Here is a 23,294-nt window from a genome sequence, read left to right as displayed (position 1 = left end):
GAGTCACAGATGGGGTCCTCTGGGGTCTCAGCTACACCCGTTTTCTGGAGGTTTTGCCAATACCCACAGTGTTTCACAGCTTCCTGGTCTCTCAGAATATTTATTCAAAAACAGGAATTGAAAAAACTGTACAGAGTGTCTGCTGCTGAGAACTCGGCCCCTGCCCCCATGCCACTCCCCCAGCTGCCTGGCAGTGCCCCCTCTTCGGGTTGCCCTCTGCCAAGCCCAGCCAGTCCATTCCAGTCAAAAGGGTATCAGTGGAAGCAGCAGGAGTCTGCAGGGAGGTGGGGAGAGAAGCATGGCCCCCAGCCACCCCCAGGCCTCCTCCCTGATCCCCACAGGGGGACAGGAGGCAGGGAAGCCCTGAGGGATGGGGAATGCATGAGTGACCCCCGCAAAGGGGGGACACTTAGAATGCTCCCTGCATCCAAGCACAGAGCTAGAGGGGATCAAGACCCCTACCTTGGGGCTGCTGCAGCTCCCAGAACCCTGGGCCAAAAACCACCCCCACTCCGAGAGCAGGAACTCCCACAGACCGGGGCAGGGTGGGGGGTGCATCCATGCGTCTGGGCATTAGCGGCGTTTGGGACCCCCCCCCTCCCCGGGGTAGAGTCTCCTTGGGCAGATAGTGGAGGCAGCCCCCTGCCGGCAGTCCTGCCTGCCCCCCCCCCCCCCGTGCCTGTGCCTCGGCCGGCCTCAGTAGGGGGAGAATTTCTGCCGCTCAGCTTTCTTGCTCCCATTGGCCGCTGCCATCTTGGCAGTGTAGGCCGCCAAGCCCGGCGGCGGCCCTGGGGAGGCAGGTGGTAGAGCCAAGAAGGGTACAGGCTTGAGGCCGATGAAGTTGGAGAGGGAGATGGCATAGGGCGTGCCCAGCAGGCCTGGGGGAGCGGTGGGCAGGGCCGTCAGGGGTGGCGAGAAGGGGGCAGGCAGGTCTGTGGGGGCCGAGCCGGGTGTCCCCCCAGAGGTAGACTTGGCCGTTTCTAGACTGGAAAGAGGGATAGAGGGGGAAGATGAAGGGGAAGGTCGGGGGTGAGAAAGGAGGCAATGAGGGCAAATATAAGGGGTGAGATTAGATGAAAAATAGAGAGGACTTGAGAACAATGACCTGGGGTGGGTGTGTTTGAGGAGAAGATGGGAAAGGTTGGAAGAGCACAGACGGGAAGAAAGGACAAGCAAATATAGCATTGGGTAAGGAGAGAAATGGGAAGACCGAAGACCTAGGGAAAAGAGACAGGGTTGGAGAAACAGGACATGGGGGACAGATGTAGGGGGAAGATGGGGCAACACTGAACAAGTGTGGCAGGGTTAGGGGAGGCAGAGGACAGGCCCAGGACAAGGGAGGTCAGCTCTCCCCACCCGACCTGTGCCTTTCTCAGGCACAAAAGTCCCATGACCTGTGATACCCCACCCCACACTCACCAGGCAGTGATGAGGTACTGGGCCAGGGCGATGGACACTGGTGAACCAGTGATGGTCACGTGCCGCTCACCAGCGCCCTCTGCTTGGTTCCCGATCTTGATATGTGCCCCTGACATCTGCCGGATCTCACTGATCTTGCTGCCCTGGCGCCCAATCACGCAGCCAATCAGCTGGAGAGAGGGTGGAATTCAACCCTAGGTGAGGCCCAGACCCCCCGGGCCCCCCTACCCACCCTCAAACTACCCCATCCCGTGCTCACGTCGTTGGGAACCAAGAACTCCTGTGAGCTGGTCTGTGTGCCAGGATCCAGTCCTGCTTGGGGGGAGAAGAGGGATTGGGCGTGAGTCTGGACCTTTGCTGCCTCCCCATGTCCTTTCCAGAGGGGCCGCCTGGCCCTTTGGGATCTGCCCCTGCTTCCTTCTGCAGGGACTGCTCACCTGGCACCATGCTGGGTGAGGCGAAAGGGACTGCGTGGCCCGAGAGCTGCTGGAGCTTGGTGACCTGTGCCAAGAAGAGGGGTCAGGAGTCAGAGGAGGTTCAGTTCGGGAAGGGGTGCCTTGGGCTGCGGTCACTCACCTCAGCTGAGGTCACAGCCCCATACTGACCCTGGACGGAGAAGCCCTGTGGGGACAAAGTGGGTAAAAAGGGGTTACTGTGATAGATCAGGGCAGTGTGGCCAGAGTCACCCCTCCCCACCTCTCCCTGGACCCCCCATTCCTTCTTCCATCCCCTTCCCCTTCTCCAATAACACATCCCACCCCTCCTGCTGTTCCCCCTCACCTGGTTGGTGGAGAGAAGGACAGTACCTAAGGAGAGGCTCGGATGATATGGGATAGTGGCTCCTTTTGGTGGGGACTGGAAGGCACAAATGGGGAGGCTCTATCAGGACCTTCTCAGGCCCCCCCTGACCTCCCCAAGGGCCCTGTGTTCTCAAGGCCCTCCCTATAACCCCCAGGTAAATGCAGCCCGACATCCTGGAGCTTCTCACATCCATCCCTGCAGCCCCGCTCTATCCCCACCTGGTGTCACATGCCTAGGATTTGAGGGCCTGACAAGGCAGGCCCAGGGCCCATCCCCTGCCCTCTCTCCCTGCCCCAGGGCAGCACCTCCAGGATGACAGCACAGATCTGGCGCACACACAAGATGATGGCATCAGGCACCCCAGAGACGGTGACAGCACGCTCTGTGGAGTTGGGGAGCAGGTCCCCTGCCACCTGCACCTGGGCACCTGTAGTCTGCAAGCAGAGAATGGGGGCCACTTCCAGCTACTCCCATAACCCAGAGCATGCCCAGGCTCGGAGCTCCCCACAGGACAGGAAGCTGTAAGCCCAGGTCTCCCCTCAAAACTGAAGGGTAAGACTCTCTTGGGGTGGTATTCCCTTTCCCCTCACCTCTCGGATCTCCTTGATCTTGGTGCCAGCCTTCCCAATCAGTGAGCCACACTGGCTTGCAGGGATGACAAGGCGCAGGGTCACTGGAGGTCTGGAGACATTCCCCCCATTTGCAGGAGCAGCGCAGAGGTCCTGGGCAGGAAGACTGGGTTGGCCGTGCATGCCCGTGCTGCTCCCCCTCCCCTGGAGCACCTTCCTGCTGGGGGATGAAGGAGGGAAGCCTGCCCGCGTCCCACTCCAATGAGAGAACCCTGCCCTCAGCTTGGCCTTCCGTCCCACCCATAGCCACTCTGTGGAGTCAGAGTCCTGTTCCTCCCGGGGAACCACCCGTGGCCCCCAGCCCCTCAGACAGCCACAGACCTCGTCCAGCTTGAAGGCAATCATGGAGACTGCATGGAAGACGGCTGCTGTAGATCCGGTGATGGTGGTGATGCGCTCAGGGCAGGAGCCCTCAGAGATGGTGATCCGGGCGCTGCTCTGTGGGTGCAGGACAAGCGCCAGGCAACGGGGCTCCTCCTCTGCTTCCTGGCCAAGAACTTGCCTGCCCCTCCACTCACCAGGCCCCAGCCAAGGCTGGAAACGGCCACCTTCTAGGGGCACTCACTGGTCATCCCAGATGGTGGATTCAGGGACAAGGTGAGGCAGGCATCTCCCCTCCCCTCCAAACCAGGTGCCCTGGGCTCCTCTCCCAAACTCCGTCCTCACCTGTTCCCGGATTCGCTTTACAGTCTCTCCTTTCTGCAGGAGACAAAATAGGAGGCAAAATAGAGAATGGCTCTTAGGCCAAGCAGCCGTTGCTTCCTTTCCTGGACTGAGGTCTCAGGTTGAAGGGGACATACAGAAAAGAACGAGGTACCTACCTTCCCAATTATGCTGCCCACTTCCTGCAAACAAGACAAGAGTGGAGTCAGCAGGGTACCAATACCCCAGGCCCAGCGCTTTCCCCTACTTCGGGGTAGGGGCTCTGCAGGAGACCGGATACCCAAGATCAAACTCCCTCCCGGAGGGCCAGGTCTTGCCTCGCCTTGCACTTTGCCCCCTCCTGAGCCACAGCGAAGCACTCCCCAGCACGCACTTACTTTCCCATGCATCAGCATCCGCAGCGTGAGGGTGATGCTGAGCTCTGGCTCCTCCTCCAGCCCCGCATCTGAGCCGCTCATCCTGTCAGGCGGGGCTGGGGCCGAGGCCGCCTGGGAGTGCGTCCACGCTGTGGCCTGGCCGGCTCTGCGGGGGCAGTGGGAGGTGGGTTAGAGAAGAGCTCAGCTTTCTTTCAGGTCCCTTGCCCCTACATGGGAACCCCAGAGCCAAGCTAGACAAACTTCCAGAGCAGAGAGACAGTGTGGACCACAAGTTTCAAGTGTCACATTGACCAGTTTGCCATGTGCAGCTCAACTAGCTGTGTAAGCCTGGCTGACATATTTAACCCTTCTGAGCCTCAGCTTCCCCATCTGTAAGAAGGGGATACCCAGTCCAGTCCCCAGAGTTATGAGAATTAAAATGAGACAGGTGCATATGTGATAGGCACCCGGTTTCCACAAGTATCCTTCCCTTCCCCTCGTATGTCAGAAGAATTAACTATGGGAGTCCAGAGAGGGAGCCTCCTACCTGACCTCTTGGAAGAGGGGACCCTTGTGGATTGGCCCTTGAAGGTTGGGTTAAAATCGAAACGTTACTTCAAATGGGAGGCACTTGCGTCCAGGGACCAGAGCCCCTGATGGCTAGAGCCTGGAGGAGCAGCTGGAGAGGGAGCCGGAGCAGCCACGGGGGCCATGGAAGGTCTTGAAAGGTGGGCAGAAGTGAAGGTAGTGAGGCTCCAGGAGGGTGGGCTGCACCTGTCCACTAGAAGTCACTAAAGCAGAGGCTCCTGCGGACAGCTGTGAGCGAGGTTCATTCAGCACTGGGGGTGGGGGTGGCAGTGGGGTCTGGGGACCAGCCGTGTGCATGGTGGTTTACTGAGCCCTCTCCTATGTGCTGAGGAGGTTAGAAGTGTCCGGGCTGGCCATGTTCCCAGCCTGGACCACTTTCTACTGTACCGGAAACAAATCACTTGGACTCTTGAGTCTCAGTGTTCTCACCCGTAAAATGGAGGGACTGCTTCCCCCTTGGAACTGGGTGATGGGTAAGAAAGGGATTGGGGGGCTGGGGAATGTCAAGGCCGTTAACTGATGGAAGGAGGAGGAGCTGGAGATTAGCTGCTGGGATTAGCCCAGCCGCCAGCCCTCCCCACCCGACCCCTTTTCATGCCCCTACTTAATCCTGAACCTTAATCCTGCTTGGAAATCCCTCTCCTCCAGCGGCTGTCTCCCGCCCGCCAAGGCTCAGCCTTGATGGGGAGCTCACTGGGGAACCAGAACCCAAGCAGGAAAACAGGGAGGGGACCAACTGGTGCCAAGTCTGAGCCAAGAGCAAGCCCTAACCCTATGAATTCCTACTGCCTGGGAGGGGTGGGGGGGATAAGTGTGCTGGGCTCGAGCACCCCAGAGATCCCTGGGCACCTTCCTCCTCAGCCCCCTGCCCTATCCTGACTCGAGGGTCAAGGGTATGGACCTCTGTTCAGTGCCCTCTTCAGAACCCCCCTTGCTAGCCTGAGCGTGGGCATGGAGGAGGCGGGGTGGGGCTCCCAGCCTGGCTGTCTCTGGAAGCCACTGTATGGCCTGAGATCTTTATTTCTTCATCTGTACCATGGGGGTGACAACCCTGACACCCCAAACACGCAGTAACTGTTGCCTCCCCAGCACCTGCTCCTCCCTCCGCTTAAGTTCTGTCCATCAGCTCTCCAGAGGTCAGAGGTCAACAGTGGATGCAGGGCCTGTGCTCTGTGAGCATCCTGGCCAGCCTCATGCTGGCTGCCCTTGCTAACATTCCCCCAGCTGCCGGCAGTTCCCCCAGCAAAGCACTCGTGATGACGTGCTTAGTTTCTGTTGCCCTGGCCAGCCCGGGAGCCCCTTAGAGCAGGAGCCAAGGCTGCCACCTTCTCCTTGTGTTCGCAGAGCCAGGCCGGAGAAGTTACTCAGAACACACTGGTTATCTGAACAGATGAATTCACCAAACAGAAGGAGAGCCTGCTGCCTAGAGAGGGTCTGTAACCTGCCCAAGGTCACAGCGAGGTGGGGCCTGGTGGGACTAGCAGGGCCCTGCCTGCTAGTGTGAGGGCCTGTCTGCTTCCTCTGTCTATCTGTCCTGTCTGGGTCTGTCTGTCCTCTTCCGGGGCGGGGACAGGGGCAGCTCTTCAAAGGTGGGGAGCAGGCTTTGTAGTCTCTCAGACCCCTGCCTGGTTAGTAGATGTGGGTTGTGTTTGGAAAGGACTGTACTTGTCCAGAGCCACATCTTAAGCTCTGGAACTTTCTGGGGCTCAGGGGCCTCTTTGGGTTGGTAACCAATGGGACACCCGACATTGTCCCCATACCATTTGCACATCAATTTTTGTGGGCAAAGACTCCTGGGAAAATAGGGCAGAAGGGTTGGGATGTGGCCAGAACTAGGGCTCCTGCCCTGAAAAAGATACCTGGGTTTACAGCAGAGCCCCACTGCCCCAAATTCAATGGGTGACCTTGGCCAGGCCTGCACCTGACCTAGACCTCAGTTTACCTACCTGTGCTATGTGTGTGTGTTTGCAGGAAGGGGATGGGGGAGGGGAGTGGCTGGTCTCTCTGTGTCCTTCCTGTTTTGATAGACCCTCAAGGTCTTTCCTCTCTTTAGGGGAGAACAAGGGGTCTTGATACAGGTCTCTCTAATTATTCTCCTAGGAGCCCTAAGAACAAGCAGCCCTACTAGGCATATTGGCTCCCCTTCTACCCTTACAGGGGCTCTAGAGTTGCTTGCTGCTCCAGCTTGGTGGGCCCTAGGTCCCTGCTGGGCCACCCACATGGCAGCCACGTGTCATGCCACACTGACCTCCAGCTCACCTCTGGGGGTACCCAGCCCCCTCTGGTCAGCAGGGCTCCCTGGCAGAACATACCAAGCTCAGACCAGGCCTCTGACCTCGGGCGTTCCCTTCTTCTCCCCAGACCCCCTCCCCAGATCCAGTGCCCACTCCTTCTGTCTCTGGCTTCCTGCCACTCAGGCTGGAGGGGGCGGGGGGGGGGGTGACAGCTGTGTAAGCAATGGCGGCTGCCCCTTCCTGCCCCTCCCCCCCAGCTGTCTCTCTCTCATGACAGCTGCCCAATCAAAGGGCCGGGGGCTTAGCCAGCTCCCCCCCACACGCAGGGATCAAGTGTCCACCCTGGCTTTGTTCTGGAGCAAGAACAATCCGGGGGAGGGGAAGGCTCCTGGGGCCAAACAACTCAAGTGGACTGGCCCGCCCCTTGGGGGATTCCCTTGGCTCTAATAGCTAGAGTGTCTGGACCAACTAGGGCTTGTAGACCCACCTGGGCTGGGAAGAGAGAGAAGGGTCCACTCTCCAAGTTCATCCCCCACCTTACATCCCCCAACAGTCCCCAACCTAACAGCCTCCTTCTATTCCTACTCCAAAAGCAGCCATGCTGGCCACACCCAGTGATGCTGGAGAATGGCTCAGGGCATCAGGCGAAGCAGGGCATGGCGGGGATGGGGGTGGGGGAGTGGACCCTGGGACCGGAGGGGATCAGCACTGAGGGATCCTGACTCCCCTGCCCATCCTTTTCTCTGGGCATGCTCACCCTTTCTGATTAACTAGGCCTCCAGAAGAATTGCCCCAGCATCCTTGGATCCATATGCCCAGCCTCTCAGCCTTACAGCTTCCCAGGATGGCCATTCATACCTACCTTATGGGAAAGTTGGGGGAGGAGGGGCCTAGAGGGGAGCAGCCTGGGGTCCATGAGCTCCAGCCTCTGGTTCCTTGACCTAGAACTGTCCTGTAGACTCAGTACTAGGCAGAGAAGGGAAGCTCTGACAAGCTGGCTGGTGCCAGAAATGCTACAGCCTCCTTAAAGCATCATTAGGCAAGCCCTCAAGAGTCCTCACAGCCAAGGGAAACCAAGGCAGGCTCAGGTCCAGACTGGAGTCCAGGAGAAAGGGTACAACTTCATGGTACAGCCCTATGCACTGGTACACGTCCCCCAAATTGAGAAAGGTCTCTAGCTTCCATTCTCCATGCTAGAGACTAGGTCACTCTGCTGCTCAACAGCGGTCCTTGGCTCCCCAATGCCCAATGAATAAAGCCTGATCTCCATAGATGGGCACTCAAGGCCCTTCATGATCTGGTCTCTGCCAACTTCTCTTGTCTCATCTCTACCCCATCCCCCACACACACCAGACTGCAAAACACGCCTAGCACCACCAGGCCTCTGGGCCTTTGCCCAGGCTGATCCTAGCTTGAAATGCCCATCCTCCCCACTCTGTCCAAATCCTTCTCAGATGCTGCCTCCTCTGTGAAGCCCTCCCCAACCTTCCAAGTCAGATGTTATCACTCAGGCCTCTCTGCCCCTCCAAGATGCCTGCAACTCAAAGAAGCCCCATTTGGGCATTTCTGAGCCTGCCTTTCCACTACACAGAGTTCCAGGAGGGCAGAAGCTACTCCAGGAGGGCAGGAGCCAGTACCAGGCTCAGTGTGCAGGGAGAAGAAAAGGCTCACAGGGCCCAGAGGCATTAGAGACCAGCGATGGGGCTAAGAATCCCAGAGAAGCAGTGACAGTGGGGTGAGAAGACCCAGGGCTCAGGGGACCAGCCCCATGGGAGAGTCAGGATCCGCCTGGACAGGGTTCCCAGTTCCCATTCCTTAGCACCCCCAGCCCCTACTCCTGCTGTGTCTCTGGGTCTAGGGGCTCCCCAGGCATTATCACTGGGGTGGGGGATTTGCACTTTGAGACTTCTGGAGGCCCTGAGTGGGTTTCCCCATGGCAAAGGGGGGCTGAAGGAAGAACTGTGGTGTGGCATAGGTTTCACAAAATCGGGCTCAGACTGTCATAGCTGGAAGGGCCTCATCAGAGGGGAACCTGAGGCCCAGAGAGGAAGGGGCTTGTCTGTAAGGCTACATGAGAATGAGAGGCAACTGGCAGAGCTGGCAGAACCCCAGGGTCCACCTGTGCAGCTCAGAGCTCTTTCCTCCAGAGGTCAGCGCCACTAGGCAATGGGGATGGAGGCTGGAGGGGGGCAGTGATGGGAGTAGGGAGGGTGGGCAGAGCCTGTCTGGGGACACAGGGCGGGGCAAAGCCAGCCTCCCTGTGGCCTGGGCCTGCCAGGGTGTGTGGGCCGCCTGCTCCCAGCCCCCCACCCTGAGCATGCAAGAAGAACAATCCCCTTGTGTTTGGGCAGCCTGAGCCTGCATGCTGATGAAGGCTGGGGGGTGGGGGCTGGCATGGGGGCGCCTTGGAGGTTGAGGGGGTTCCAGGGCCCGGAGGGGCTAGGAGACCTTCAGATGGGAAAAGGATAGGGTCCCAGGTGCTGGCTCTGAAGCAGTGAGGGTAACCCCAGGAAAGAGTGAAGGCTTCAGTTGAGGTTTAAGGTCCTGGGGAGTCACTGGAGGTCTAAAAACTCTTTGTAGGAGAAGAGGAGCCCCTGGGGACACATGCTCTATTGGTCCAGCGTGAAGGTGATCATCCTGCGCTTGGGGGGAACTAAGAGCCCACATTCTGGAAGGAGGGAATGCACCTGGCCCTGGGTGCATCCCCTTGAAGACCACTCCCCAGGGTGCTGGAGTCGGGCGGGGCACTGGGTGCCACAGGTCCCAAGATGGCGGGCCTGGGATAGGGGACTGAGGAGGCGGGCACCTCCCTCTCCTGGCGAAGCAGGCTCCAGGGCCAGTCTGAAGTGACTAGCCAGAGCCCCTGCACCTCCCAGGACTCCAGCTAAGAAGCTAGGTCAGAGCTGAGGGGCTAAAGAGCCACAGGGCACGAGGGACCACTCCGAGCCCCCAACTGTCATCTCCACACACCCCTGGCCTGGAGGTCTGTGTCTGGCGCCCCCAAGGACTGCAGAGAATGGGAAGGGGTGTGTGCTGAGCCAGGAACTGCAGGGGAATGGCAGATGGGGACAGAGATGGAGCAGAACCAGAACCCAGGGCAGGAGGTCGAGAGAAGAACAGGTCCAAAGGACAGAAACAGCAGGTGGGATGAGGGCCTCAAATCTGGGGTCTCAGGTCCGGGAAAACCCTCCCTGGTACTGGGGGCTCCTCTAGCAGACCAGCGCCCCCCACCTGTGCAGGCCTGGGCCCGTGTGGGACAGGGAACGTGTTTCTCGCAGTCTCCCAGTCTCCCAAACCCGCGACCCCAGCCTGTGGACTCAGGCGCGGGCTCCCCGCCCCCGGCCGAACCCCCAAACTTCGCGGCCCGCGGTGCCCCGCCCGGCCCGCGCCCTACCTCGCTGGGGCTGTCCTGCGGCGGCGGCGGCGCGGCGGCTGGGCCGCTCAGTCCCACATTGTCCCCGGGAGAGGCGGCCGCTCACAACTGCGAGTGACATCAGCTGCGAACAATGAGGGGTTTGACAGGCGCGGAGCCCGGCCGGCCCGGAGCCCGGCTCCGCGCCCCCCCCACCCCCGGCCCGCCCGGCCCGGCCCCTCCCCGCCCCCTCCCCGGATCCGATTACAGCGCTGCGGGCCCGCCCCAGCCGCCCCAGTGCCGCAGCCGCCCGCCCCGCCCTGCGCGCCGCGGTGCGCCCCGAGCGGCGGCCGCTTCCGGGAGGGCTGGGGCGACCCTACCCCGGCGGCTCCTCCAGCCCCCGGGAGTGGGGGGCGAGGGGGTTGGTCCGGCCTGAAGCGCGGTCCCAGCCACGGTCCTTCCCGCGCCACCCGCGCCTGCGCCCCGCTCCCAGTCCCTTCGCTCTCGGCCAGCCGGTCCTTCCGTCCCGGGCCGCCCGCCCGGTGACTCTGCCGAGCCCCCTGCACCCCCAGCTCGGCCTCGGCCCCGCCGCCAGCGCCCGCGCTGCCCCGCTCCGGCTCGGGTCCCTCGGAGCTCAAGTTTCGACCCTCCGCCGGGTCGGGTTCCCGGCGCTCCTCGCTTCTGCGCCATCCATCCCCGCGCGGGGCTCTCGCCCACCAAGCCCCGCACCCCTCAGCCACCCCCAGCTTCCGCGAGGCCAAGCCCTCGTCCGTCCAGGACAGGTTCCCGGACCAGCTGGAGGAGGCGCCTGTGAGCGGTGTGACCCTGTGCACCCGCCCCGTGATTCCCCCAGAGCTACCCCCAGAATTCCTTTTTGGGCTAGGGTCGCGAGGGACGCGGCGCAGTTGAGTACTCGACTAGGGAAGGGGTAAGAGTAGGGGGAGGAGCTGGGCGGTTCCCAAGCTCTCGCTTTCCCGCACCGCACCCCCGGCTGCCGCGCCCCCTGGGGCGCAAATCTACCTCCCCCTCTCCTCCGTAATCGGCTCAGCCTGGTCCCACTGACCTCCACCTCCCCCTACAGCTGAGTCTCTTGGCACCTGGGTGTGTGGGGGTGGGGAGGGGAATCCAATCTCCCTTCCCCTCCATCTGGCCCGGTGGACAAAGGGCAGGGGGACCATCTGGTCCCGCCAGGGTGGGGGAGGGGCCTGCAGTGGCGGTCCCAAGGGGCGGGGGAGGGGCGGCGCTCTGGAGACAGCGAGAGCCTGCGGGGTCTAATTGCATCACTTTATTTCACAGACCTCCAATCTCTGTCTCCCCACCTCCCAAAGCTCAGAGCAGGAAACTAGCTTGGCTGAGAAGACCCAGGCCTAATAACCTGGGGAGCTGAGGAGCACCCAGAAGAAAGTGGAAAAGCTGGGAGATCTGAGGGTCGAAGTGGTGGCCCTTCCCTTTTGTGGGCATTTCTGATCTGGGGGCCAGCTGCAACCTGTGGGTGAGTGAAGTTCAAAGCTGGCCACACCCTAAGCTTGGTAGAGGGTCTCCTGCAAGGGCTAGCCTCATGGTGTCCCCACCTTCCCAGCCATGGGGTGCTGAATGGTTGGAGAGGGCAGCATGTGCCTGTGCAAGTGCTTGTGTGGGGACAGAGTATGCGTGTGTGCCTGTGCATGCAATGCAAAGCTGCTGTGAGACTGTGCGTATCAGCCCAGAGTTGCATGTACCTGTGTGGTTGCCCCCAAGTGAAGGATCATATTTGGGAACATAGATGACTGTAATGTGTATGCATGCATGTAGGCATGTATGTATTTGTGGCCTAAGAGGTGAAGGTAGGGGGTGTTTGTGCCCTGCAGGGCAGCCAAAGGAGGAGCTGGGAGGTGGGGGGGAGGCTGGGCAGAGCAGAGGAAGGAATGCAAGCGGAGCAGGAAAGCCTATAGGAGAAGCTCATCTAATGGATTACCCTCCACCAGATTATGTCCCTTGACTCCTGAATTTTTTTCTCTTGATTTCACCTCTTCAGTCTGTCACTGCAAGAGAAAGAAGAGGAAAAGACAGACCCTAAAAGAACTCAGATAGAAAGACACACCTGTTGGATGTGCAGGATGAGCAGGAGCCCACGGAGAGAAGGAGAGAGAATGAGTGAGAGAGAGCCCAAGGCAGGCAAGTGGCCCACCCCCATCAGCAGGGCTGTGCCTCATGCTAGCTCCTGCAGGAAATCCAGCAGCGCTGTATGCCACTCCTCTGGTTTGTCAAGGTAACAGGGGTGCCCCGCCCCCTCCATGACCAACACCCGGTGGTTGGGCAGCTGCTTCAGGTGCTCAAAGCTGGTCTGACCCATGGGGTCCTGGTCTCCATATACGATAAGAACCGAGGTCTAGAGAAAGGAAAGGGAGGCAGAGTCAACAGGGACCTGCTCCACCAGCCCCAGCCTCCTAGAGATCAACTCCAACCCTCCCCATCACTTCGGTCTCTCCCTGGGGTCACCGCAAATGACAGAGAGAGACAGGTTGGCCCAGTGCAGGGATGGTTTGGAGAGGCATGAATTTGTGTATGCCCCAGCACACAGTTTAGCACAGGGCTTGCCACAGTAATCTTCTGCCAAGTACACCAAAAGGGCGGAGTTTGGTGGTTCAACTCCTTCCGGAAGCTACCCCTTTGGTTACCCAGTACCCAGGGCCCCGGGATGGACTGTTCCTTGCTCCTGGCAGGGACATCTCAGCCTCCCACATAGGGGTACCTTCACTCTGGCATAGTCGGCAGCATTGATTTTGTCAGTGCAGATGGGGGCCACTGGCACATAGCCCCGGATCTGGGAGCCTGGGGCCACGAGGAACGGCAGGGAGTACATGCCACTCAACGATGGGCTGATCACGACTGGGGGGCTCATATCCAAGGCATCCACCACAGCTGCCAGAAAGCTGCTGGGGACCAGCTCCCCAACAGGGGCAGGAGCTGTTGCTTCCTTGGATCGCCCCAGACCTGCAGGGATTCAGGTGTGGGAGAGACAAAGGTAGTGAGTAGGAAAACAGGGGAGAGAGGGTCCCTCCCTCCAGGAAGTCCTCCTAGGTCAACCTCTGTGCCAGGTTCCTGCAACAAGCAGTGTTGCATGCTGTAGTTATTCCTACAGCAGCAACCTAGGTCTGTCATATCTGTAGCAAGCATAAGGCATTTCCTTCCATGTTTGTGCCCATCTCCCCCAGTACAGCGTCCTCAAAGAATCAGGCTCTGAAGCCCAGCTTGGCCAGATCCAAGTCCCAATTGTCCACTATAGATTATGTAAGCTTGGGAAAGTCCCCTCAGCCCTCTCTCTACTGTTCAGTTTCCCCATCTGTTAAAAGGAGGTAACAAAAGTGTTTGCCATTTGAGATTGTTGTGAAAATTGAGTTAACTGCTTCAAGGCACCTGTCCCAGGGCTGGCAGGGTAGATGCCTCCAGGGCAGTGGATGAGGGGCTGGCTCTGCACACATCCCTTCCCTCCAATTAGTCAGTCTCTACCTTCTGCAGAAGGATTAGTTCAAGGCCTTGGCCTTGAAGCTCAGCCCAATCCACTGTCAGAACCAATCCTGTCCCGGCCTGGAGGCCTGCCCATGGGCACTGAAACCATACCAGCCATAGCCAGTGAGGGGAGCAGGTTGGCCATGCTGCCACCTTCACACTTGGCACCATGGGCTGGGGCCCGCCAGTTGAGGTTATGACTGGCAGTCTTGTGCTGCTCCTCCCTCCCTTAGGACCTAAATTAGGGCTTTGTACGTGGGATCATGACTGGGGGCTTAGCCACCCCCAAAGGTGCCAGGGGACTCAGTGTCACTCCTCAGGGCTTCCAACAGAGCCTGTGGTTTCGGCTCTTTCAAAATATTTTACTTCCAATTGACTGAGCATCGATTATTATGTGTTAGGTACTGGCCACATACTCACATGGATAATCTCATTCCATTCTCATTAGAGCCAAACCCCAGAATGAGTGTGGTTATCTCCCATTACATATGAGGAAACAGAAGCAGAGACACTGAGACACTGCCCCGGGCAACACAGTTAGAAGCAGCTGGGCAGTGTCCAGACCACATCTGGATGGACTAGAGAAGCTCGAAGGCCCTTGTAGTGTGCACTCTGCCTTGTCTAGCTCAGGAGTCAGCCTGGCTAGGTCCTCCCAGCCCCCAGCCCTGGGTCCCCAGTGAGGCTCCCACAACCCCTGTCCAGAAGCCTTCCCTGGAGTTACCTGGCAGGTCAATGGCCACAGCCCAGTAGCCAGCCTGGGCCAGCCTGTGCAGCGTGCCCAGGTTCTGCCAGGTCTCAGAGGAGAAGCGTATGCCATGCAACAGCAGCACGGAGAAGCGGGTGGCCTGCCTACTGCCCGGATGAGCCTCTCGGATAAAGAGGCTCTGGCCCTGCACCTGGATGGTGCCCTCGTGCTGCTCCACGCCCGCCATACCTCCTGCTGTGCTGGTGAAGCACCTGTGGTTCAAGGCCAGGCTGATGAGAAGCCACAGAACACCTTGCCCAGGTGGAGCAGGGAGGCTGCCACAGACAGGGCAGGGGTCCCTCCTGGAGCATCAAGGAGGCTCCCAAAACTCTAGGAACATGCTTTGGGGTGAGGAAGACATAGGTGTTATTTCTGCATCTACCACTACCTAATTGCCTTGGTTTCCTCATCTGAAATATGGGACATTAAAGCCTACCTCAAGAATTTATGAGTTAAAAAAAAAAGAAAAGGAATTGATAATTGATGGTGTCTGCCTTTGGAAGGAACTTAATACATGGGTCTCCCATTACAATTATTGTTCCCATTGTTATTATCCTTTTCTATGAATGGGGATAATACAATAGTACTAGCTCCTAGGTGGCTGATAGGATTAAACGAGGCCAGGCATGTAAAACACTCGCCAGTGCCTAGCACATAGTAAGCATAGTAAATGTATCAACAGCAATCAACAGTAAGTAACTGACTATTTTGCTTTTCGACATTTTCCTCTTCCAGGCACTGTTATAGGTTGTAGCTTGGCATCGCAGGCCGAAGAGGATAGGGGTTAGAGTAAAAAAATCTGTTTTCCGGAGCCGGAAACCGGAGCGCTGAGCAGGGAAAGGATTTGAAGTTCCGGCTGGCGAGGGAAGCGAGGTGCTCAGCGCGCTGCCCGCTGGGGCCCAACGCACTGACGCCGCGGCCAGGGGCGCGGTCACCGGCGCTGCCACCGCTCACTCTGTCCCCTCCGAGGACCTTCGTTGTGGATCGCAGGGTCTGGTAGGGTGCATGCAGAGGGGGTGGGGGCAGACCCGAGGAAGGGGGTCTGGGGAACCGAGATGGGCAGAGGAGAAACTTGGGGTAGGTGGGGGTGGGTTCTAACTGGAGAGAGGAAGAGAGGGTTGGGGGGCGCAGCGCAGGTACCTGGGGAACTGCGTGGGCTCTCGCAGATAGGAGGCGGGCGAGTGCAGGCGGCTGTGGCCCGGGGCGGGGAAGCAGGGATGTGGCCCGCCGGAGGGCGCGGCCCTGGCCGTGCTCCGGGGCGCCCGCTTGTGGCCACAAGCCGTCCCAGGGCCGACGGGTGCTCTTAGACCCATCCTTCTCACAGCTGTCTCAGTTTCCCCACGCCCCTCGGCCCCACGTGCCCCAAGCACCGGACAGTGTCCGGCCCCGAGACCTTCAGCGACCTGCTCCACATGCATATGGTGTGGCTTGAGAAGGAGGGTTCCTTTAGGGTCTCATCCTTCCTGTTCCCTCCCCCTTCCTCCCCACCCCCTCATCCCCAGCCTGGGCTGCCCAAACCCAGAGTCGTCAGTCTGGCATGTGGCTGAGGCCTGACAGGTTTGAATGCGAAGCTTTGCCAATGCCCAGCCTTGATCGTTTTCCCAACGCCTCCGAGCCTATTTCCTTGCCTGTAGAATGGCTGTGATGTTGCCTACCTCACAGAGTGCTAATAAGGAGTGAATGCTGCGTGTTCCGTGCAGCCTCCCTTTTCCAGGTCTGCCCACACAGGCCAGGGACAGATCAGATGTTGGTCACATGTCACCAACCTGGATAGGTGACATATAGAGACGTGAAGGAGCCTAGAGGCCACCCAGTTCTCTGACCGAGTGCTCGAGCGCGTGTGTATTTGCAGGGGTCAGGGAAGTGGATGGCCAGAGACCTGGGGCTGCTGCATAACAATACTAATATCTGTCAGTTACGCAGCGAGGCTTCCGCGCCAGACACTGTTCTAAGGATTGACCGATCCTTCAGTCCTTAAGACAGGCCTCTGTGGTGGTGACAACCCTATGTGGTCCTTAAGACAACCCTTATCCTTAACCCTGCTGTACAGACCGGAGACTGAGCAGGGGTGGAGACGTGCTGGTGGGAAGAAGTCGACTGGCTCTGCCCCGGCTCTCAGGCCGAAAACAATACGGAAAATCAGAACGGGGGGACGGGGGCGCCGAGCCTCTGTGCTTTGGGGCGCCGCCCCCAGTGCCCCCTCCAGCTCGGCTGGTAGGCGTGGACCCGAGACCGCGGACTGCGCAGGCGCGCGGAGGCTCGCAGCCGCCCGCAGAGAGGCGGAGGCTGAGGCAGCACCAACATCTAGGGGCTGTTTGGCTCCGGTTGCGCCTGAGCGGAGCCCGCCCCGCGGTGGCAGACCCCGTCATCCCTGTCGGCCCCGGTGAGTGTCCCCGGGGAGTGAGGCCAGTAGGGTGCCCGGGGGCGGGCCATCCTTGCCCCGCCCCTTGCCCCAGGAGCCCTGGGACAGAGTCCTGCTGGGAGGGGCCCGTGCTGGGGCAGCGAGTATGTTTGTGTTCGTGTGTCAAGTGTGCGCGCCCGCGCGTTTGTCAGCGTGTGTTCTTGGGGGTCTGGGTGTACGTGTATGTGTGTGTGTGTGTTGTATCGGTGTTTCTATGTGCCTGTGTTGGGGGTATTATGTCAGCCTGTCTGCCCGCTTGTGTCTGTGTATGTCTACTGTGTGAATTTCTGTGTGCGTGTGATTTTAAGGGTGTATATCTACCTGTGTGTCTGTATTTCTGAGGGTCTGTGTTTGGGTGTCCGTCTGCCTGTGCGTGTGTAGTTCTGGGGTTGTGTGTATGACTGGGTGCTTGAAATATGAGGGTCTGCATATGGTTTTGAAAGCGTTTGTGTGTCTACCTGTCCCTCTGCCTTCCTGATAGCTGAATGTGTGCGTGACTTTGAGGGTGTTTCAAGGTATCGATTATGCAGAGGCCCGTGCGTGTGCAAGGAGGCTGCGTGTACGTGCAGGGAATAGCTTGTACAAAGGAAAAGCGTTTGGGGACAAGAGTTTGTGTGCATGTTTGTACACCTGTGTGTCATTGTCGACGCGTATGCCAAGGACCTAACGCGGGTACAGTGCCTCCCTCCCCTCCCCCCATATCTGTAGCAGTACTGTTGTCTATGCTCCAGCTGCCTGGGTTGCCATAGCAACGGCTGAAGTCCCGTCCCTCCCTACCTGGAGAGGTGCCCCAGGGCACCAGGCCCACCAGAGGAGAGGTTCAGCGCGGATGCTCTGCCTGGTGGGAACCTAGGCTGCCGCGTTGGAGGCTTGCGTCCGAGGCTGGTCGTGGTCAGAAAGAAGAGAGGAGCGTGCTTTTCCTCCACTCAGCACCTGGTCCTCCATCAGCCCCAGAGGGGCTGCCACTGCCCAGTCACCACCTGACCCTTGAGCCTGGGGGTGGGGGCTTGGGAAACAAGCCTTCTCGTTCCAGGAGAGGTGGGGGGTGGAGGGGTCCAAGGTGATTCCCCAGCCCTGAACTCCGGCCAGCGCCCAGCTGACACTCAATAAAGACCTGTTTACTGGAATCTGGAAACAAGGCAGGCCTGCTCACCCTAGACCCAAGAAATGATAAGACAGCCCCTGGTCAGGTCCACTGTATTACCGAAATCTCACAGGAGTCTTGGGAGGGCAGCCGTCAGGTTATCCTCCCCATTTTACTGACAAACAAGGCACACAGCCAGGAATTGGAAGAGCAGAGTCTCAAAGGCAGGGCTAAGTGCTCTGTCTGGGTCCTGGGTACTGAGGTCTGTCTTCTGGGCTGGCAAAGGACTCAGACTAGAGGAGTCCACGAAGCAGGTCATTTGGTGTGAAGCTGGGGGTGGGAGGCATTTGTCTCTCCAGCCTCCATGCCTCCCTTTCCACTTCTAGATGTGCCATGCTTCTCCCTAGCCCCCTCATGCCTAGGCATTTCCTCCATCAAGGATATTCTCCATGAGCTCTCTTCCCACTTAATATCAGCTGGGGTAGAGCATTAAATATTCCCATCAATGGTAAAACACATTCTGATTTTAGCATTATTATACGCAGTGTGATAAAAAGGACCATTTCAAAACATGCCCTCAGTGGGACATCGCTTTAATCTTTGATGTCTTTCACCTTTGATGACTCTCAGCACTCTGTCCACCAGTTCATCCGTCACCTCACAGCCTTGGTTTCCTCCTTGGCAAATTGAGTGTGGCCTGGTGGTTAGTAGCCCAGCCCTGGGCTCAAGTCCCAGTTCCCCTGCTTGCTACTCTGCACTTTGGGTAAGAGAATTTACCTCTCTGAGCTTCAGTTTCCTCATTTATAAGAGACCTATAATACCTGCTCCCTAGTGTTTTTGTGTGGGTTCATGAGTCATTACATGTGAAGGGCCAAGCACAGGGCCTGGCTATCATAAATACTTGATGAATGGAAGTGGTTTTAGCTGGCACAAGGATGATGGTGGCCACTGATGCCAGGGGGACATCTCAGATGCTCCTCACGCTTTGGGGTATCTGAGCCCTTGCCCTGGCATGTGGAGTAGTTGGGTGTGAACCCTCAGATCCTTGCCCGGAGCAGAGGAAAGGGCAAGGGCTGAGCTTTTCCTCTGCCGGGAGCTCCTGGGTGGGATTTGAGAATGGGGTCCAGGGGACCTTGCGGGGGCTCAGCCCTACCCTCTTCTCCCTCTCCTCTCCTCCTCCAGACTGTGGTACAGACCTCCATGACCCGGTCCCAGGTCGCCCTGCTGGGCCTGGGCCTGCTGTTCATGCTGCTACTGTATGTGGGGCTGCCAGGACCCCCTGAGCAGACCTCCTGGCTCTGGGGAGACCCCAATGTCACGATCCTGGCTGGTCTCACCCCTGGCAGCTCCCCCATTTTTTACCGCGAGGTGCTCCCACTTCACCGGGCCCGCAGGTGGGTGCTGACCCCAGGGTGTAGTGGAAGGACTAGGCCCAAGGGGAGTCCCTGTGTGGGTCCCCCAGCTCAGCTCAAAGTGCTCAGGGCCTGGGAGGGCAGTGGGAGAAGCCTGGGAAGAAAGAACCCCCAGAACACACACTCCCCTGTGTGCCCACAGGGTGGATGTGCTGCTGCTCCATGGAAAGGCCTTTAACTCCCGGACATGGGAGCAGCTGGGCACACTGCAGCTGCTGGCGCAGAGGGGCTACCGGGCCGTGGCCCTTGACCTCCCAGGTGAGAGCTCCCACCCCTGGGTCTAAGGAGGTAACGTGCAGCAGGGACATGGGGACAGCATGCCAGAGGGGAGAACTGGAGGGGTAGGAAAGCCCTAAGATGTGGCTGGGGAGCATCTGGACCCCAGTGTCTGAACAAGCAGTGACAAGTCACAACACAAAGTGTCAACACGAAAAGCTCTGTGTTTTTTATTTTCTACCTTGAAAATTACAGTGTGGATTGTTGCATGTCACAGAGCAGTTAGCAACATGACCTGCCTCACAAGCGATTGCATGGGGAGATCTCACTGTCCTTTTTATGACAAACTAGGTAGCTTTTTGTTTTTTCAGCTATACAAATGATTTTTGCTATTATTCTTGTCATTAAAAAATCAACCAAGAGTGATGCCCTCAGAGACCCATGCCATGTTTCTCTCCCTCACTTCTCTAAGCAGTTTGAGGGTGCCAGGCCCTCTTTGGGCGTTTCCATACCTAGAGATACAGGGTTGTTTGGTGGGGGCTGTAAACATGACTGGTGTCCTGCCAGCTTAGTGAATCTATCTGCAGCCTAGTTTTCTTCTCCTCTACCATGTCTCATGGGTCATGCCAGGCACTGTGACCCTCCCTCTCCATAGTGTGTGCCATCAGAGGGATGAACAGGTTTTGTCTGGCCACTCCTCGACTGGTGGCTGTGTAGCCTGCTTTAGAGTTTTCAGTGTCAGTTGAAATGCTCAAGTAAGGAAGCTGAAGCATCTTTGGACATGCTTCTTTGAGCATGTGGGCAATAATTTCTGTAGGGTAGCCATCAAGGCCAGTTGATGGGTCGAAGGACACCCATTTAAAGTTTTTTGGCTAATATTATCTTACCCTCCAAAAATGCTGTGTGGATTTACCCTCCAGTCATGTACAAAAGTGTCCATTTTTCCACATCTTCCTTAACACTGTATTATCAGTCTTTTTAGTTTTGCCAACATGATGAATGAAAGATGGTTTTCTAGCAGCCCTATCACAGTACAAAAATAACGTCTAGGAAGTTTGGGGTAGCAGATGCTATATGCCACTGCCCTCCTATCTCTTTCCCCCACTATGGTGGGCAGGAAGTCCTGACCTCCTTCCCAGCCTCCCTCAGCTGGTGCCTTCTGCTGTTCCCAGGTTTTGGGAACTCGGCACCTTCGAAGGAGGCAAGCACAGAGGCAGGGCGGGCACAGCTGTTGGAGCGAGTGCTGCAGGACCTAGAGGTGCAGAATGTCGTGTTGGTGAGCCCTTCACTGAGTGGCTGCTATGCCCTGCCCTTCCTGATGCAAGGCCACCACCAGCTGCATGGATTCGTGCCCATTGCACCTGCGTCCACCCAGAACTACACCCAAGAACAATTCCAGGCCGTGAAGGTACTGGGAAGAGGGTCTCCAAAAGTCCTGGCTTCCTGTCCCTGGCTCAAGTCATGGGGGGAAAGGCCTCAGGTCTTACTTGGAGGACACATGGCCCCATCCTTGATCTGGATGGGAGAGATGGGGTGTATAGGGAAGATTTCCTAAGGAGGTGGCTTGAGGGCCAGTCCCCATCAGGCCCCAGGATCACAGCCCCTTGCCTTGCCCTGCAGACCCCGACTCTCATCCTGTATGGGGAGCTGGACCGCATCCTGGCTTGGGAGTCACTGCGGCAGCTCCGCCACCTGCCTAACCACTCTGTGGTGAAGCTGCGCGATGCAGGCCATGCCTGCTACCTCCACAAACCACAAGACTTCCACCTCGTCCTCCTTGCCTTCCTTGACCATCTGCCTTGAGCTCACCCACTGTCCAGGCCCCAGGCCTGGCCTGAGCTTGGAGGATCTGGACCAGTCCCCACCAGGGAGGCAGCCCCTGGGGTTGGAGGGCAGAGGCCAGAGGGCTAGGCCCAGTCAGGACCTCTCATTTCATCTCAGAGGCACAATAAAAAAAAGCATTTTTGTTATTCCTAGGGAGTGACAGGTCCTGTTTCCTGGCGTTGCTGCAGCTGGGATTAGAGCTGGAGGCAAGTCTGGGGCTGCTTTGGGACTGAGAGCTGGAAGGATTGCTCCAACAGCCTGGGAAGGCTAAGGACATGTGTTACTTACTAGATGGCTGCTGAGTGGCTACTCTGACTCAGTTTCCTTATCTGTAAAATGGGCATGATGGTAACATCTAGCTCAGAAAGTGGTTTTAGGATTGAGTCTGGTTAAGCAGAGCACTTGGCCCTACTGGGCTGGCGGCGTGGGAGTGTCATGGAGAGGGGGTGTTACTACTGCTGAATGACCACTGGGATTGGTGGGAAATCCAGGGTCTAGTGGCTGAGTTGAGTGAGTCAGGAATAGAGGACCTATGGCCGAAGGGAGCAAGATTTGTAAAGGTGGGGTGGAGAATGTGGTTTAACAAGTAACACAGTATTGGGAAGAGGGAAATTTCCCCCTCTACCCCTCTTGAGTTTTTGGCTGGACTAACAATAAAATTGACACAAAACAGATTAATAGGAGAAAAAGAAATTTTAATCATGTGCAAGGAGGTCTCATAGAAATGGGACCTAAGAAGTGGCCAGAGCAGGCAGCTTTTATACTTTTTAGACAAAGAATAAATTTGTGAGGATTTGACAGGACAAAGAAGCATATTTTGGCTGCTCAATTAGCAAAGAATCTAAACAGTGGGCTTGGGGGTAGTAAATTAAAGAATTAACAAGGTTTGTTTATACAGGCTTCTCAGCCTGAATTTCCTATCTCTGGAAATCAGGGTGTCCTACCTCCAGATGCAGGGAGTGTACCTTTCGCATAGAGATTTATTTCTTGTTTTCAGGGAGACAGAAAGGAGGGTCAGAATGTCTCTCTTGCATTGGACATTTCTCAAGTGACTTTAATTCAAAATAATCAATGTGCCACTGAGGCACACTTTGGGATGGCCTGCCCTGGGCCCCAACAATAGCATTGTTGGTGAACCACCAAGCCTGCTTGCCCCTGGGAATCTGTGGGTCAGCAGTCTGACTTAAACCTCACGACGGTTGGATGGACCCTACCCTACCCTGCCAGCCTGCCTCCTCTGTGCCCAGAGGTTGAAGTCTTCAACCCCACCCCTCCCCAAGCTGATTCAGCCCCTGGAACAGAGGGCAGAACTGGCTGAGAGTACAAAGGAGAGCCGGACACACAAATGGGCAGCTACAACTGTGTGCAGCCTGTGGGTGGCCAGTGGAACACCTGTGCCTCTTTATCTTCCCTCTCCAGTGGCTGCAGAAGAGCCAGGGAGCCTGGCACAGGGTCAGCCAAGAAGGTGCCACACGTATGCTTTTGTGCAGTTTCCCACCTCATTCTGTCATACAGCGTCACGATTACATCCTCTCATCGTGCCATCCTCTGTCACACCCAACCACCATCTCACACTCACATTGTCATACACAGTCACCCACTGATACACAGATTTGCCTACACAGTGGTGCGATCACACATGCGCCCATCCGTTCATTTATCCTTCGTTCCTGGCACGCTGTCCGTCTGTTCTGTGCCCTGCCAGGGACAGAATCCTGCGGGTACATGGACCAGCCTCTTGGAGCTCACAGATATTAACCAATAACCTCTCCACACAGGGCGCATTGAGGCAGTCAGGGAGGCCGCCCCCGTGGAGCTGAGGCGTGAGGAGGGGAGAAGTCCAAGACTCCCGGGAGGTGGGGGTGGAACAGGCCGGGGCCAGGCCCAGCAGGACTTTTCAAAGCTGTACTCTGAGAGCGAGGAGGCGCTCAGGGGGGTAGCTGCGAAGTTTCCGGTCAGTGCCCGCCTTCCTCCCTTCTGGCCCAATCGGGAGGTTGCAGGGGGTGGGGCCCGCTGCCCAGGGCCAAGGGCGGGGCCTGCGGGGGCGGGCCAGCCTGTAGCTCGCAGTCGGCTGCAGGGCG

General features: G+C 57.9%; 3 protein-coding genes across 11 annotated transcripts; 1 reads left to right on the top strand and 2 right to left on the bottom strand.

Annotated features, from left to right (window-relative positions):
- Positions 1–84: 84 nt before the first annotated feature.
- On the bottom strand, positions 85–10,226 carry PCBP4 (poly(rC) binding protein 4). 2 transcript variants are annotated; one of them, XM_082638615.1, is made up of 13 exons: positions 10,085–10,226; positions 3,890–4,034; positions 3,671–3,694; positions 3,516–3,548; positions 3,171–3,287; positions 2,811–2,942; positions 2,526–2,654; positions 2,200–2,274; positions 1,996–2,040; positions 1,857–1,920; positions 1,679–1,731; positions 1,420–1,589; positions 85–985 (listed from the first exon to the last, which is right to left on the bottom strand). In XM_082638615.1, exons 2-13 carry the CDS (start codon positions 3,968–3,970, stop codon positions 697–699), a joined length of 1,212 nt encoding a protein of 403 aa, XP_082494741.1. In that variant the 5' UTR covers positions 3,971–4,034; positions 10,085–10,226; the 3' UTR covers positions 85–696. The 2 variants fall into 2 exon arrangements, with proteins under 2 accessions (XP_082494741.1, XP_082494742.1); XM_082638616.1 differs by having other exon boundaries at positions 85–274.
- Positions 10,227–11,312: 1,086 nt separating this feature from the next.
- ABHD14B (abhydrolase domain containing 14B) lies at positions 11,313–16,320 on the bottom strand. The gene is made up of 4 exons (XM_082638619.1): positions 15,417–16,320; positions 14,253–14,488; positions 12,774–13,015; positions 11,313–12,410 (listed from the first exon to the last, which is right to left on the bottom strand). Exons 1-4 carry the CDS (start codon positions 15,692–15,694, stop codon positions 12,231–12,233), a joined length of 936 nt encoding a protein of 311 aa, XP_082494745.1. The 5' UTR covers positions 15,695–16,320; the 3' UTR covers positions 11,313–12,230.
- On the top strand, positions 12,154–23,226 carry ABHD14A (abhydrolase domain containing 14A). 8 transcript variants are annotated; one of them, XM_082638626.1, is made up of 8 exons: positions 12,154–12,290; positions 15,012–15,272; positions 16,327–16,659; positions 17,386–17,518; positions 18,944–19,155; positions 19,316–19,431; positions 20,562–20,797; positions 21,367–23,226. In XM_082638626.1, exons 4-8 carry the CDS (start codon positions 17,507–17,509, stop codon positions 21,409–21,411), a joined length of 621 nt encoding a protein of 206 aa, XP_082494752.1. In that variant the 5' UTR covers positions 12,154–12,290; positions 15,012–15,272; positions 16,327–16,659; positions 17,386–17,506; the 3' UTR covers positions 21,412–23,226. The 8 variants fall into 8 exon arrangements, with proteins under 8 accessions (XP_082494752.1, XP_082494747.1, XP_082494749.1 ...); XM_082638621.1 differs by lacking the exon at positions 21,367–23,226 and adding an exon at positions 21,010–21,359 and having other exon boundaries at positions 17,409–17,518; XM_082638625.1 differs by lacking the exons at positions 12,154–12,290; positions 21,367–23,226 and adding an exon at positions 21,010–21,359 and having other exon boundaries at positions 15,145–15,267; positions 17,409–17,518.
- Positions 23,227–23,294: the final 68 nt, after the last annotated feature.

This window comes from Mesoplodon mirus (assembly GCF_964341445.2).
Source record: "Mesoplodon mirus genome assembly, chromosome: 12".
NCBI classification, from domain to species: Eukaryota; Metazoa; Chordata; class Mammalia; order Artiodactyla; family Ziphiidae; genus Mesoplodon; species Mesoplodon mirus.
Note: the sequence above shows the minus strand (reverse complement) of the source record. Positions and strands in the feature narration are given on the sequence as shown.